This window comes from Thecamonas trahens, assembly GCF_000142905.1.
Source record: "Thecamonas trahens ATCC 50062 unplaced genomic scaffold supercont1.25, whole genome shotgun sequence".
Lineage (NCBI taxonomy): Eukaryota > Apusomonadida > Apusomonadidae > Thecamonas > Thecamonas trahens.
In genome coordinates, this window is record NW_013657655.1 from 32,884 (window position 1) to 45,215 (window position 12,332).

At 61.6% G+C, this 12,332-nt stretch overlaps 4 protein-coding genes across 4 annotated transcripts; 2 read left to right on the forward strand and 2 right to left on the reverse strand.

Annotated features, from left to right (window-relative positions):
* Positions 1–51: 51 nt before the first annotated feature.
* On the forward strand, positions 52–2,328 carry AMSG_05930 (ATP-binding cassette sub-family A member 9; the record flags this gene model as incomplete). The annotated part of the gene is made up of 1 exon (XM_013902013.1): positions 52–2,328. One exon carries the CDS (start codon positions 52–54, stop codon positions 2,326–2,328), a length of 2,277 nt encoding a protein of 758 aa, XP_013757467.1.
* Positions 2,329–2,614: 286 nt separating this feature from the next.
* On the forward strand, positions 2,615–5,835 carry AMSG_05931 (uncharacterized protein). Its single transcript, XM_013902014.1, has 3 exons — positions 2,615–2,765; positions 3,455–3,560; positions 3,605–5,835. The coding sequence occupies exons 1-3, from the start codon at positions 2,659–2,661 to the stop codon at positions 5,594–5,596; spliced, it is 2,205 nt and encodes a 734-aa protein (XP_013757468.1). The 5' UTR covers positions 2,615–2,658; the 3' UTR covers positions 5,597–5,835.
* AMSG_11921 (uncharacterized protein) lies at positions 5,658–9,269 on the reverse strand (the record flags this gene model as incomplete). The annotated part of the gene is made up of 2 exons (XM_013902147.1): positions 6,324–9,269; positions 5,658–6,105 (listed from the first exon to the last, which is right to left on the reverse strand). The coding sequence occupies exons 1-2, from the start codon at positions 9,209–9,211 to the stop codon at positions 5,658–5,660; spliced, it is 3,336 nt and encodes a 1,111-aa protein (XP_013757601.1). The 5' UTR covers positions 9,212–9,269.
* Positions 9,270–10,385: 1,116 nt separating this feature from the next.
* On the reverse strand, positions 10,386–12,247 carry AMSG_05934 (uncharacterized protein; the record flags this gene model as incomplete). The annotated part of the gene is made up of 2 exons (XM_013902015.1): positions 10,386–10,476; positions 10,515–12,247. 2 exons carry the CDS (start codon positions 12,245–12,247, stop codon positions 10,386–10,388), a joined length of 1,824 nt encoding a protein of 607 aa, XP_013757469.1.
* Positions 12,248–12,332: the final 85 nt, after the last annotated feature.

The following is a 12,332-nucleotide window of genomic DNA, read 5'->3' on the forward strand; positions in this document are numbered from 1 at the left end:
TTCACTTGCTACCGCCTGCTGTTGCCACGCATCTTGCCGCTAGTCGAGGGCATGTCGTTGCTGGCGCTTGTGAGGAAGAACTTGCTGGTGGCGAGCCGCAACAAACGATTCTGGGCAACGCTCGTTGTCCTCCCGCTCATCCTGGCGGTAGCCGCCGGGCTGGTCACCAACTCGGTCTCGTTTCTCAACGTCTCTCCCTTTGCCATCACATCGCCGGCTGTTTGGGGAGACCTTTCTCCGTCGACCAAGCTGCCTATTCTGCTTGATTCGCCTGTGGTTGACTCGATCGAGTGGCGGAAGCAGTTCTGGTCGCGGTATCCGCACGTCACGCCGGCACCTGATGGCGTCCGCATCTTTGCCAACATCTCTGACCTCGCGGCAGCCGAGTTTGACTCGCACGCCAACGACACTACCTTTCCGGGCGGGTATCGGGTGCACAATGCGAGCGGATCGCTGGAGGAGGTGACCGCGGTGACGGTGACGGTGATGTACGCGCCGGACTCGCCGCTTGTTCTCCCGTTGATGGTCAAGGATCTGGTGGCGACGGTGCTGGCGTGGCGGACCGGAAACGAATCTGGCCCTGCACCGGTGCTCCGGGAGACACAAGCGCCAGTGAACAACAAGCATGTGGATGCTGCTTTTACTTGGGGCCTCTTTGGCCCGCTGATGATGTCGTACGCCATCGGCTTCTTTGTGGCCGGCTACACGACGGTCATTGTCGACGAGAAGGTGTCGGGGACCAAGGAGCTGCTGCTGCTTATGGGCTGTCCCATCGGTACATGGTGGGCCTCGTTCTTTGTGGTACACTACGGGATCTGGCTCGTGGTGGCGGGCGGCTCGCTCGGCATCGTGTACAGCTTCGGGCTGGTGGTGGTGACGAACAACACCGTTCTGGCGCCGGTACTGTTTCTTCTTGTCTCCGGTGCGGCGCTCATTCTCTGCTCGTACTTGCTCTCGTTCCTCTTTGACACGGCCGAGAACTGCGCTCGGGTAGTCCGGATCATTGTCTCGCTGATTGTGATTCTCCCGTACGTGCTGATCACGGTCATTCTGCACAACCCGTCGTCGCCTGCTCTCCAGACGGCGCTCTGCGTTCTTCCGACGTACGCGCTCTACCGCGGCTGGACACTTCTGGGACTGTACATCTACACCCGAGCCCCGATCACGCCTGGCACACTTCTTGCGGCGCACAATCAGCTTATACAGCTCATTGGTGTTCAGCTGGCGGTCTCTCTGGGCGCAGCGCTGGCCATCTATGTGCTCGACATGCGGTCGCGGGCGGCAGCGACAGCGTCGTCGATGGTAGCGGCCGATCCAGAGAGCGGTCCGTGCGAGCTGCCTGCGACAGCGGATGCCGACGTTGTAGCCGAGGCGGTGCGAGTTGCTGCAGCGGAATGCTTGGACCCGCTGCGGGTTGTGGGCGTGACCAAGGCGTACGGCTCGGGCGAGGAGCGAAAGGTGGCGAACAAAGCTGTCTCGTTTGGCATCGCGCAGTCCGAGGTGTTGGGCATTCTCGGACCCAACGGTGCCGGCAAGAGCACGTTGCTCAAGATTGTCTCTCGAGCGCACGCCCCGGACTCTGGGGCGGTGGTCCTCGACGGCAGGCTAGGGGTGTGCTCCCAGCAAAACTCGCTGTGGGACGAACTGACCGGGCGCGAGCACCTGGAGATCTTTGCGGCGGTCAAGGGCGTGCCGAGCGCAGCTGTGCCGGCGGCGATTGCCGAGCTGGCCGAAGTGACCGGTCTGGCCGAGCACCTTGCGGCGCGGACCGAGACGTACTCGGGTGGAACAAAGCGGAAGCTGGCGCTGGCGCTGGCTTTTCTAGGCGATCCGCCGGTGGTGACGCTTGACGAGCCGTCGTGCGGGCTCGACCCTGCATCGCGGCATGCCATGTGGTCGATCATCCAGGCGCTGCAGCCAGGAAAGACAATCCTGCTCACGACGCACGCGATGGACGAGGCCGAGGCGCTCTGCTCGCGGGTGGCTATGCTTGTTGGCGGTGAGCTCAAGTGCATCGGCCCGATTCAGCACCTCAAGTCCAAGTTTGGTGCGTCTGTGAGGATCGAGGTTACGGCGCCAGACGATGTTGCGGTCGACGCCATCCAAGCCGATGTCGCAGCCGCGTTTCCCGCAGCCCGACTCGACCACGAGCACTTTGGCACGCTCGTGTACTCGATCCCGCGGGCGACAGCCGTGCTCCCAGACCTGCTGCGGACGCTTCTTCACGCTGTAGTCGACGTCCACAACGTTGTCGACTACTCGATCTCACAGTCGTCGCTCGAGCAAGTGTTTCTCCGGCTTTGTCGCCAAAGCGAAGACGATGCCTGAGTCTCGCCCCGCCCCCGCCCCCTGTCGACGATCATGGTCAACCACATACACGCCCCTCCTCCCACCAGCCCGAGCCAAAGCCCACCACCAATAGCCGCAATCACAATGGCAATCACGATGGACGATCACCCCCCAAAGCCCCGCAACTCCGCCACAGGCCGCCACCGCGCCAACGAACACGATCATGATCATGATCAAGCAGCAAACACCCCTCCCCACCCCCACCCCCCACCACGACCACGACCACGACCACGACCACGACCACGACCACGACCAAGCACCGACAAGCCAGCAGGCACGAAAAGCGGAACAGGTAGAGGCAACAGCAACATGCATGTGATACTCCGGATGGTTGTGAACGTTGTGTTTGGCCCCTTTGTGGCTGCGCAGTACCACTTCCCCTTTGGCTCTGATCAGATCGAAGGCCTTGCGGGAGTGTTTGGGAGTCATGGTCATCGACAATGGCGACTTGCCCTGCTCATCATCTGGTACATACCGCTACTCATTGCGCCACCATTTATGGTATATGCTCAATCGGTATTTCCTTCCATACCAAACTTGACCTCTATCTTTGCATATCTCTACTTTATCTATCTCTCTTGTGCTCCGCTACCCTTTGTCCTCTTTCCCTATGTCTATGCTTGGCAAGGTTGGTCTCTGGCCATGTGCCTCCACTCGCTCCGCGCATGGCGAAATCAAACATCATCAACAAGTGCAACAACAAGTACAAGTACAACAAATACAACAAGTACAACAACTCCAAGAGCTTCTTCTTCTCCTCCTCCTCATCCTCATCATCCTGGTTCGTCACCACTTGCTCATCGCCAGGCTGCCAAGCCGTCTTCTGCTGATGCTCAGAGTGTCATCCAGCCCATCCATCCGCCGCACTCGGTCCCGCCGGCTATGAAGGCCTTCTCTGATGCTGCAAGGAAGAGAAGGGCCCAGCAATCGAGCGGGATCTCCCCCGTGCCTCGGACTCGAACGCTTTGTCGTCGTCTTCGATCGTCTCAGCTTCGGCCTCGGCGTCAGCCTCAGCTTCAGCCTCATTGACCTCGTCGTCGTCGTCGTCTACCTTGGACGAGTCAGAGCGAAATAGTCCACTTTCGAGCTCGAGGCTGGTCTCCAGCCGGCCGACGTCGAGCTCGTCGTCGACGGCCTCGTACAGCTTTGACCGCCCCACTTCAAGCTCGTCGTCAGAACCTGCGTCGTCGGAGCTCCCGCAGCGGCTAGTGGTAACGTCGGCGCAGGGCTCAGCCTCACCGCAGGCCCGACCCAGAGCATGTACCCGGAGCAATCAGCCACCATGTCGTCGCTGCGCTCGCGCGGCAAGGCAGCCATCACTGCAGAGGTCCTGCTGAAGGGTCTCCACCGCGACCGCCCTGTCGTAGAGTACGACGGCGACCGGCGCAAGATCCGCGACTACCACGTCACCGTCTTTAACGCTTCGCGCAAGCTCCACCTGCTCTACCCGCAGTCGGATGCGCCCGACGCGCTCCCCCGCCCATGGTACGCCCGCATCCGCTGGGGCAACATCGGCATGCTTTTTGCCCTCCTCTGGCTCCACCTTCTCTTCCTCGCTTTTCCACTCGGTGACGACGTGCCGTGGCAAGGCAAAGTGGTCAACTCGTACATGCGCTCAACCTTTCAAGTCCTCACGCTCTCGGCCCAGCAGGCCTCGTCTGAGCTTCAGTGGGCCTCAATCGCCTTTATCGGTGCCCTCATCACCGCCTTTCTCATCACCCACGCCTACCTCTTTACACGCGTCCAGGACCTGTTCCTCTCCGGCCCCGCCGCCGCTGACTCGGCCTCGGCCTCACCGCAGCCCTCGCCAGACCGTGAGCCACCAAGCCCGCCACCGTCCATCAACCGCGCCATCGCCACCATGTCCTCGTTTCCAGACCTCCGCGTTGCCACTCTCCGCGCCTCGGGTGCCGCCATCGTCAAGCCGCCGCCGGCCGCAGTGAGCTCGGCCGACGAGCAGCAGGAGGAGCCCGTGCTCAGGTCGTCTCCGCGAGCAAACCCAGACGCCGGCCCGCACCTCACTGTCAACACCTCGCTACGCCGCAGTAGCAGCGATGGCTCCGCCGGTGAGCTCACACGCTCGATCCGGACCTTCAACGTGACCACCGCCATGAAGTGGGTCTTTAAGCCCGAGCCGACGGTCATGCTTGTCGCCATGCTCATTTTCTCGCGCAACTTTGCTGCCGTTACCTCGTGCGTTCCGCTCGACGGACAGGACCCATCCGACACCCGGCTCTACCTCCACTTTGACCCGGAGGTCCAGTGCTTTGCCGGCATGCACCGCATCTACTTTGTGGCCACTCTCTACGCCCTGCTCTTCTCATACCCGCTCTTCCTCGCCGACGCGCTCCACGTCTACTTTGCCGACCTTCTCGAGTTCGACGGGCTTGAGCCCAAGTATGCGCCACAGGCCATCGTGCTTGAGAAGATCATCGTCACTATCCTCGGCGCCATCTCGGTCACCTGGTCCGACTCGCCGGCTCGCCGGCTGTGGTTCTTTAAGGCTGCCGTGCTGGCCGTCATGGTCATCACTGCCGTGACCCGGGCCAAGGACTACCGCTGCCTCCTTCGTCCGGGTCAAAACCTCGAGTACGGCCGCTCGGGCGTTTTCCTCGCCTGTTCTGTCGCCTGGGTCGTCATCCTTCGCCTCTTTCTCTTCCTCCTTGCGCTCTGCTCGGGCGTGGCCGCGCAGACCGCGGTGGCGCTCGACGATCCGTCGTCAAGTTTTCCCACCCTTGTCTTCTCGGTTCTACTTGTCATCTCGGTCGCCGTCTTCGCTGCCATCTCCATCTGGTGGTACCGCCGCGAGACGCCGTTTGAGCACGCCATGGAAGACGACCCGCCAGTCACCTACTACCAGTACCGCGGAGGCTGGCGCTCGCCGACCTCGGCCATCGTCGCCGCCGACGCCGGCGCCTCGCCGGTCGACACCCTCGACGACGGCGGGCCCATCGCAAAAGTTGCTCTCGACCTCAAGCCGCGTTCGCTCGTCCAGCAGCGCGTCTCGTCGGTCGGTCTCGAGCTCGGTGCGTCCTCTACCGCGGCTCAGTTCCAGCCCATGAGCTCGCAAAGCTCGCCAGTCTCACTCGCCTCCTTTGGCGCCTTTGCCCACACCTCGTCTCGCCTTAAGCTTTCACCGCTCGTCACCCTCGCCACCCACGCTGGCCTCGACGCTACCCAGGAATCGGACGCCCACTCATCGCGCCCGCCGTCGCCGCGCTGGCCTGAACCTCCGCGATGGGTCTAGCTTTACTATTGTAGTCGCACACACCCCGCGCGAGCGCTGTGGTACCCTCGGCTGCTTACCTTCATCGTACCACCTTGAGGTCGGCCACAAACTCGAGGTCCATGGCCGAAAAGACCACCACCTCGAAGTAGTTGTCGCTATCGGCCATGGCCTCCCCAATCTTGGCGTAGAGCTGAGTCTCGGGCTCGACCCGCAGATCCGACCGCTCTTCGTCGCGCGAGTCCATGACCGTGAGGAAGCCCTCGTCATCCATCGCGATGAGCGCGTACTGGACGAGCTTGACCTCGGGTAGCTTGACTCGCTGGTCGCCCGAGAGCTTGTGCTCGAACCGCCGCCCCGTCGCCACCTCCTCCAGCATGAGATTGCACTTGGTGTGCCCGTGCTTGGCCGGCGCCGAGAGCACGTTGGCCACCACCTTGGCGATCCTATCCTTCATCACTACCACGTCGCGGTTTTTGACGCTATGCGCGAGCTTAAAGTTGAACGTCGACATTGCTGAGTGTTGTTCGCTTCGATGAGTTGCAGTTGTTGCTGCTAGCAAAATCAACCGAGTGGTGTGGCCAGCGCGCGTTTTTGCTTCGTCCCACCGGAAACTTCGGAGAGGCGAGCAGCAGGCACCATGGACCGCGGCTCTCCGCACATTCCCACAGAACACACACTGCGGACGCCGCAGCTTTTCTTGCAGTGCAGCTTTTACTTGCCAGCAACAACAGCTTGCCCACTCTACTGCGACGATGACGGCGCGTCGGCATTGCTGTCACTACTCAAGAGCTCAGCATACGCGGCGCGCTCTTCGGCCGTCTGGACGTGGATGGCGAGCGCGACTTCAGTGTTGGCCTTGGAGGCAGCCGCGTGCTCGGTGGCGGCGGCGGCGGCGGCGGCGGCGGCCCGTGCCTCGGCTCGCGCCAGGTCGCGAGCAACAACAAGGTCCCCATCGCGAAGGTACCATGGAGTAGCGTTGAGGACGGCGGCGCCGTCGACGTCCCAGGCGAGGGCTTCAGCACCGACCTCGTCGAGCTGGGTTCGATAGTAGAGCTTGGCGACTGCGACGGCGGGAAGGCCGTGAGCACTGGCGAGCGCCGCCGCGAGGTCGTCCTTGGTCGCGGTGGCAGCGATGGCGAGCTCGAACGGACCGTCGAGGGTATCGTCCTCGGGCGCGTCACCGAGGACATGCACATAGGTGTCGAGCAGAATCTGGCCCGGGAGCAGCGCCTCGTCGGCGTCGAGAACGTTGACAACGACGTCGACTGCATCGGTCTTGGCGTAGCGCTCAGGCAGGTTGTCCGCAAGACTGGCGTCGGGCTGCGAGAGGATGTGGGCTACCTTTTCGCCAAGAAGCTCGCGAAGCCGGAGCCTTGGAGCGACAGCCAGTTGCCCGGTGCTGGGCAGCGCGGCGGCAAGGTCGGCGGGGAGGATCGGAACGAGCGCAGCCTTGACTTTGGCCAGGGTTGCGGCACGCGCGACGACAAGTTCGCCCACAGGCAGGTATGGGAACGAGGCCTTGTTCTCCGGGTTGTGGTCCGAGTTGGCGACGTGGACAACAAGGGCGACCTGGCCCGGCTGGACCGACCGCCCGGCCTCGGCCCAGAGCGATGAGCCGGTGTAGAGGCCAAAGTCCGCAAGCGGCGCGGTGTCGATGGCCTCGGGCGCCATCCGGCGCTGGCGGAGCCTGATGTGGGACGACGCCGGCTCGCCGCCGAGCAGCTCAGAGAGGCGAGCCTTGAGCTCGCCGACGGTCTCACGGAGGTCGACCGGAAGCAGGGCGTCCGCCTCGCGCTCGGCGCCAACTCGCGGTGTGCGCTCGCCCAGCGCCGCCGCCACCTGAGCCGCAAGGCCGCCGCGGACTCGGACAGTCACAGTGTTGCGCATCTTCTCGAGCCACTCGAGAGTGGCCGCCCGCTCCGGCGACGGGTCGACAATGAGAGTTGAGCCCGGCACGATGCGGAGGCTTGCGATGACCCGGGTCGCCCCGTCGACCGAGTCGAGCCAGGTCACGGCATCGGCGCCGGCGCCGAGCTTGCCCATGTGGCTGGCGGTGAGTAGGCTGCCCTTCACAGCACCTCCCACCGACGCTACCAGCTCGTCCGCAGTGTAAGCGCGTGCGGCGGCAGCATCCTCAAAGTCGAGAACGTGGAGGACCGGCGGGCTCAGCTCGAGCGTCTCGGCATCAAAAACGAGGAGCGTAAGCGTGAACGACTCGGCCGGCGGAAAGACCTCACCAGGCGCGCGCGTCTCGAGAACCAGGTGTATGTTGGAGTGGAGAGGCAGGTTGGCGAGTAGCGTGTCGTCGGAAGCGATGAGTGGCGCACCGGCAACGCCATCGGCGGTGTCAAACGGGCGGAGGCGGGCGGCAGCGCCAGGGGACAACACAACGTCGAGCGCAGTGAGGACGCGCTCAATCAGCTGAGCATAAGAAGTGGTCTTGGCGAGCGAGATCGATGTGGTGGCCGCGCCGTACCGGACGTTGAGGAGAAGTACCTCGGATGCGGCCTTGAACTGGGCGAGGAGGCCGGCGTGGACGGTGTTGGCGTCAGCCACGAGCTTGGCGAGCGGCGATGGAAGAGCGACTGGGTGGCGGCTGGCGGTGTCGGGCAGAGGGTGTGCGGCGCGCCAGGCGGCTGAGGCGCCGACCGAAGAGTACAACAGCATGTACGCGTTGGCGCCGACGAGCTTGTTAGCCGTCTCGTCGTCTGGGTCGTGGCCGTACGCCTTTGCGACCTGCTCCCATGTCGCCGGCTCGACAACCGAGTCGTTGTAGTGGATCCAGCCTGACGGCGAGCCGTCGGGCGCGGTGGCGCAATAGCCGTAGTAGTGGCCGCCCATGGCGCCGCCGGTGTGGACGAGGACGGCAGTGAGGGCGTAGACGTGAGGCAGCGCGGCGAGGTCGGCATCGGGCGGAGGCTCATAGTCGAGCGGCGGATGCGAGGCCCGCTCACCGCGAAGAAACTGCGAGCGGGCTTCGGGGGTATAGGCCTCGAGGTCGAGGTAGCGCGGAAAGGCGACGCGATGGTTGAGCTTGACCTTGCGGAAGGTGACCGGCGAATAGGTGAACCGCTGGAGCTGGATAGAGAGGACGGGCGGGAGCGAGAGGAGCTTGATGCCCTTGGCGGCATCAACCTTGTCCTCGCACACGCTGCAAGCGTATTGGTTCTCGCCACGGAGCAGCTCGGGAGCGAGGTAGGTGTCAAGGGCTGCGTAGACCGAGTCAACATCCTGTGTGGGCAGGTTGAGCTCGACGTAGCTCTGCTCGGTCGCCGAGTGGTTCCCGCACCTCCCGCAGTGGACAAACGACTCGCCGGCAAAGTGGAAGAGGTTGGTAGGCGAGGGAAGAGCCTTGCGCGGGTAGATCTGGTCGAGAGCGTCAAAGAGAATGCGGCAAAACTCTTGGACGTCTGACTGAGCAAAGTGAGCAGGAGTGTTCCAACCAAAGGCATGTGTCAGAGACATGGTAGCGACGGCCTTTCTCTCTGAACCTTGCAGATGAGCAAAGAGCAGGGCAAGTTGATGAGGAATGCAACGTTGCGGAGAGCCATCGACATAAGGATCATGAACAAAGTCATAAACTCCTGCCCGAAACGATGGCAACCAGAAAAGAGCTTGCAACAACGAGTTCATGTAGCATGTAGCGCCTGCGTTGGTGAGACCGACCAAGCCTGTCTCTGACTGCTTTGCAATAGCCACTCGAAGTTCTCCATCACTCAGTTCTCCTCCAAACACAGCACGTGCATCTGCAAGTGTGCTCGCTTCCGAACTTGGCGCTTTGTATTTTTTCCGCCATGCGTTTGGCAACTTTTTCAACCCGCCGCCGCTGCTGCTGCTGCCTGCCGTGCCTGACCCACCTGGTCCCGGTGGCGGTGGTGGTGGTGGTGGCATGCCTCCTCCTCCTCCTGGGACTGGTGGTGGTGGGGGGGGTGGGGGTGCCACAGGTAGCCCTGGTGGTGGCGGGGGTGGGGGAGGGGCAGACATGTTCACTGTGTCAACACGGTGCGACAAGTGGTGCCGAGTCGTTGTGTGCTGGGTGGTGGGTGGGGAAGGGGGGGGGGGGGGAGGGCGGTGGTGAGGGGCAAACCGAATGATGGGTGAAATGGAACGTTGGCTCGATGAGGGGAGAGGAGGGAGGAGAGCGGAAAATTTTGAAATGCAGAGATTGAGAGTTTGATTTTGTTTTGGCTGGATAGAAAGGCTTGCTGGTGAGAGGTGGTATGAAAGGTAGCGCGGTGATAAACTGCGCCCCGAACTGTGCGCTAAAGGTGGTTAGGAGGGGGGTAAGGGGAGGTAAAGGACCGACAGTGGAGGGGTGGGGGGATGGGGGATGGGGGGGTGAAAAAAATTGGGAGGTGAGACAGATGGCAGGCTCTCCTATAGCGGGCCAATGATGTGATGCTTAGGGGAGCAACGAAGCAGGTGAGACTGAGTGAACATACATATGTCGCAGGTAGTTGGGTTGAATGGATGTGAGGATGGATTCTAAAGGCGAAGGGTGGTTCAAGAGTGATGGAAAGGCGGGTGCAACATATACGAGTTGCTATGGCGTGTTTGATCAATCATGATCGAGAGAGGAGATGTAGATGAGGAGGTGACAAGCCATGTGTGTGTATGTGTATAGTTGTGTGTGTGCGAGAGAAAGTAGGGTTCGTCAGTGAGAAAGAGATCCTCCATTGTGTGTGAGGAGTTTAGAGAATCGGACAAGAGACGTGGGCAATGTGAACTTTGCTGATCTCCGTTTTTGCGTTTTCTCTGCTTTCTTTTCACACCGTAACAGAGAGGGGGGGAGGGGTATTGCGCGCATTTACACCATGTTGAGGAAGCGGTTGCGGACAGTCTTGGATGTGGCCTTGCCATACGAAGGCGGCTCTGTGGCATCGGTTTTGCACCCGAGTCTGAGGTGTCCATAGCGGAAGTCGACTGCTCGACGTACTCGTACTCCGAGCCTTCGGTGCAGGTAGCAGTCGTGGCGCCCGAGTCATCGCAGTCCGTGGCGGTGCCGGCGGTTTCATCGCTGTCACTGTCAATGCCGAGCTCGCGCTCATTGCGCTTCTTCCACTCTGAAAGGCGGCCCTGCGGCCGTGCGCTTTTGGTAGTCGATGTTGCGGGCCGAGCCTTGCGAGAGCGCTTGCTCGCGACGCGGTCTGTGTGGACCTGGCCAGCGGTACCCGAGTCCTCCTCGTCGGCGTTGTACTCGACCTCCTGGGCCTGGCCGGCCGTACGCCGACGCCACGAGCGGTAAATGGAGAGAAAGACGAGGACAGTGACGATGATGGCGCCCGGCAGCATGTAGACGAGTGTGAGCGATGCCGACGACGACGACGACGACGACGACGACCGCGATGACGACGACGTCGAGCTGGAGGTGGAGCTGGAGGTGGATGTGGATGTGGAGCCGGTGGAGGTTGACGCAGAACTTGGCAACGTCGTCGGCCCGGACGCCCTGCACGTACCAGCATTGGAGATGACAAACGACATGGCCGCACCACGACGAGCGATGCTAGAGTCTGAGGCGAACCGAATCTCGACCTGACCACAAAGTTGAACGCTAAAGGTGCTGACCGATGCACCCGAGTAAGTTCCGTACCTGCTGTAGGTAGAGCCGGAACGTCCAGTCGAGTACAGTTCGATGTCGTCGAAGCCCTGCTCGGTCTCAACGACCTGGAAAGTGATGGTCGTCGTTGTGCTCAACGAAGACGACGACAGCCGCCACCGGCACGACTTGCTGTGAAGGTAGTTGGTGCCTGGCGCGTTGATGTGGATCACACCCGAGGTGCCTGTTACAGAGTAGGGGCTGGCGTTGTTCCAGCATCCGATCTGGTTGCCGACACTGATCGGTGAGCAATCGTACGAGTTGGTGCCTGACAGGCACGAGCACGATCCACTCACGCATGATCGTCCTGAGCACTGCTCATGGCCGTACCACGTCGGGCAGCTGGACGACGAGCCAGTCGTCGAGCCAGTCGTCGAGCCAGTCGTCGAGCCAGTCGTCGAGCCGCCACTCGAAGAAAAGGTAAAGCCAGTAGAGTACATCGTCGAGGTTGAAAACGACGGATTAGACGGCAGGTGGTACGGTGAGTCACCCGAGATCGAGTTATCTGCCACCCCACGAGACCACGAGACGCAAGGCGGGAAGGAGAAAGCCGAGGGCGAGCGGTACGAGTATGACTTTGAGGCCGACCACATCACGCCGATCATGTAGTACTTTCCAGCCGTGACCGGGATTGAGACCGCTGCGTAGTACTTGTTCGACGCTTGGAAAGAGACCGAAGTCGTTGCATCGTAGAGACCGACATACGTGCCCGTGGGAGTGGAAGCTTCCCTGACGATGAACCTCACAGAGCCAGAAAACTCTGTCGAGAGGTGAGTCAAAGTGCCCGAGGATGCAAAGTAAAAGACATTGCCACGGAACCTGGAACCAGCCGACGACGTTGACGAAAGGCGACCTGCAGCAAAGTCACATGCCATGACCGACTTGCTCGTCATCATCATCATCAGCATCATCATCATCAGCATCATCGGAATGGTGACCGAGTGGGTCTTACCCCACACGGTGGTGGGCAGGGACGACGGGGTCACACAAGGCCGCTTGGTCATCCGGGTGGAGACGGTGTTAAACCCAACACTCTTGTTCTTGCTGTACACACTGAACTCCTTGGACAACATGTATATGCTGTGGGGAGTTTGGTGGAGAGAGTGGGGTGTCGTGCGTGGTGTATGGGTGTGGTGGGTGGGGGGGGGGGGGGGGGGA